This window comes from Pterocles gutturalis, unplaced genomic scaffold (assembly GCF_000699245.1).
Source record: "Pterocles gutturalis isolate BGI_N339 unplaced genomic scaffold, ASM69924v1 scaffold26958, whole genome shotgun sequence".
Lineage (NCBI taxonomy): Eukaryota > Metazoa > Chordata > Aves > Pterocliformes > Pteroclidae > Pterocles > Pterocles gutturalis.
Window position 1 is genome coordinate 1 of NW_010123776.1, and position 2,091 is coordinate 2,091.

Sequence of the window (2,091 nt, forward strand, 5' to 3'; positions counted from 1 at the left end):
GGCTACGGCCACCGTGTCATCACCGACCAGTGTCCCCAGGGCACGGTGCTGCTGCTGCTCCCGGCCATCCTGGGCTCCATGGTCAACGCCTTCATGGTGGGTTGTATGTTCGTCAAGATCTCCCAACCCAACAAGCGCGCCGAGACGCTGGTGTTCTCCTCGCACGCGGTGGTGGCTCTGCGCGACGAGCGCCTGTGCCTCATGTTCCGCGTGGGCGACCTGCGGGACTCGCACATCGTGGAGGCGTCCATCCGCGCCAAGCTCATCCGCTCCAAGCAGACACGCGAGGGCGAGTTCATCCCCCTGGACCAGACCGACCTGAGCGTGGGCTTTGAGACAGGCGATGACCGCCTCTTCCTCGTCTCGCCCCTCGTCATCAGCCACGAGATCGACGAGCGCAGTCCCTTCTGGGATGTCTCGAGGCACCAGCTGGAGAAGGATGACTTCGAGATCGTCGTCATCCTCGAGGGGATGGTGGAGGCCACAGGTAACGGGGGTGGTGGCTTGGGGACGGGGGGTGGGATGTGCGTGGGGACATCATTCATCTCCGTGGGGATGCGTCATCTCCATGGGGACACCTCCATAGGGACACTTCACCTCCATGAAGACACCTCCATAGGGACACATCATCTCTGTGGGGACACCTCCATGGGGACGTCTTGCCTCTGTGGGGACATTTCTCCTCCATGGGAACATTACATTGCACCTCAGTGGGGACACCTGCTGGGAATAGATCATCCTTGTGGGGACACCTCACCTCCATGGGGACATCTCACTTCCCTGGGGACACCTGCTGGGTATATCTCATCCTTGTGGGGACATCTCATCTCCTTGGGGACACCTCCATGGGGACACTTCACCCCCATGGGGACATCTCGGCTCTGTGGAGACGCTTCACCTCCATGAAGACACCTCCATAGGGACACATCATCTCCATGAGGACACCTCCATGGGGACATCTTGCCTCTGTGGGGACATATTGCCTCCATGGGGACATTGCAACTCCATGGGGACACCTCCTGGGAAGACCTCATCCTTGTGGGGACACCTCATCTCCATGGGGACACCTCCATGGGGACACCTCCTGGGAAGACCTCATCCTCGTGGGGACACCTCTTCTCCATGGGACACCTCCATGGGGACATCTCACCTCTGTGGGGACATCTCACCTCCATGGGGACACCTCCTGGGAAGACCTCATCCTTGTGGGGACACTTCACCTCTGTGGGGACATCTTGCCTTCATGGGGACACCTCCATGGGGACATCTCGCCTCTGTGGGGCCACCTCCATGAGGACACCTTCATGGGGACACCTCCCTGGGGACATCTCGCCTCTCTGGGGACATTTCGCCTCTGTGGGGACATCTCACCCCCATGGCCTGCAGCGTGTCCCTGCCTGGTCCTGGCTGGGGGGTGACCCCAAATCTGCCCCCTGCCCTGGGTGCAGCAGATGTGGGGGTACACCGTGCAGGGGGTGCCACAGATGTGGGGGTGCCCCCTGCCCTGGCTGCAGCAGATGTTGGGGTACACCGTGCAGGGGGTGCAGCACAGCAACCCCCCCTGGCTAGGACCAGGGTACCCTGTGTCCTGGGTGCTGCAGATTTGGGGGTGCCCATGTATAGGGTGTCACGAATGTCAGGGTCCCCCCTGCAGGGATGACATGAAGCAGATGTTGGGGTACACCATTCCGGGGGTGTCACAGATGTTGGGGTCCCCCCTCCAGGGATGACATACCAGGCACGCAGCTTGTACACAGATATTGGGGTGCCCGTGCAGGGGTGTCACAGATGTTAGGGTCCCCCAAGTATGATGTGCCAGGTGTGCAGCTTGCACACAGATATCGGGGTACACCATTCAGGGGGTGTCACAGATATCGGGGTCCCCCCCCCAGGGATGACATGAAGCAGATGTTGGGGTACACCATTCCGGGGTGTCACAGATGTCGGGGTCCCCCCCGGGGATGACATGAAGCAGATGTTGGGGTACACCATTGAGGGGTGTCACAGATGTTAGGGTCCCCCAAGTATGATGTGCCAGGTGTGCAGCTCGCACACAGATATCGGGGTACACCATTCAGGGGGTGTCACAGA

At 60.5% G+C, this 2,091-nt stretch overlaps 1 protein-coding gene across 1 annotated transcript; it reads left to right on the plus strand.

Annotated features, from left to right (window-relative positions):
* Positions 1 to 3: 3 nt before the first annotated feature.
* Positions 4 to 1,790, plus strand: LOC104465136 (G protein-activated inward rectifier potassium channel 3-like; the record flags this gene model as incomplete). Its single annotated transcript, XM_010078057.1, has 2 exons — positions 4 to 487; positions 1,725 to 1,790. Coding segments are annotated over 2 exons (550 nt in total), but the record flags the coding sequence as incomplete, so codon positions are not given.
* Positions 1,791 to 2,091: the final 301 nt, after the last annotated feature.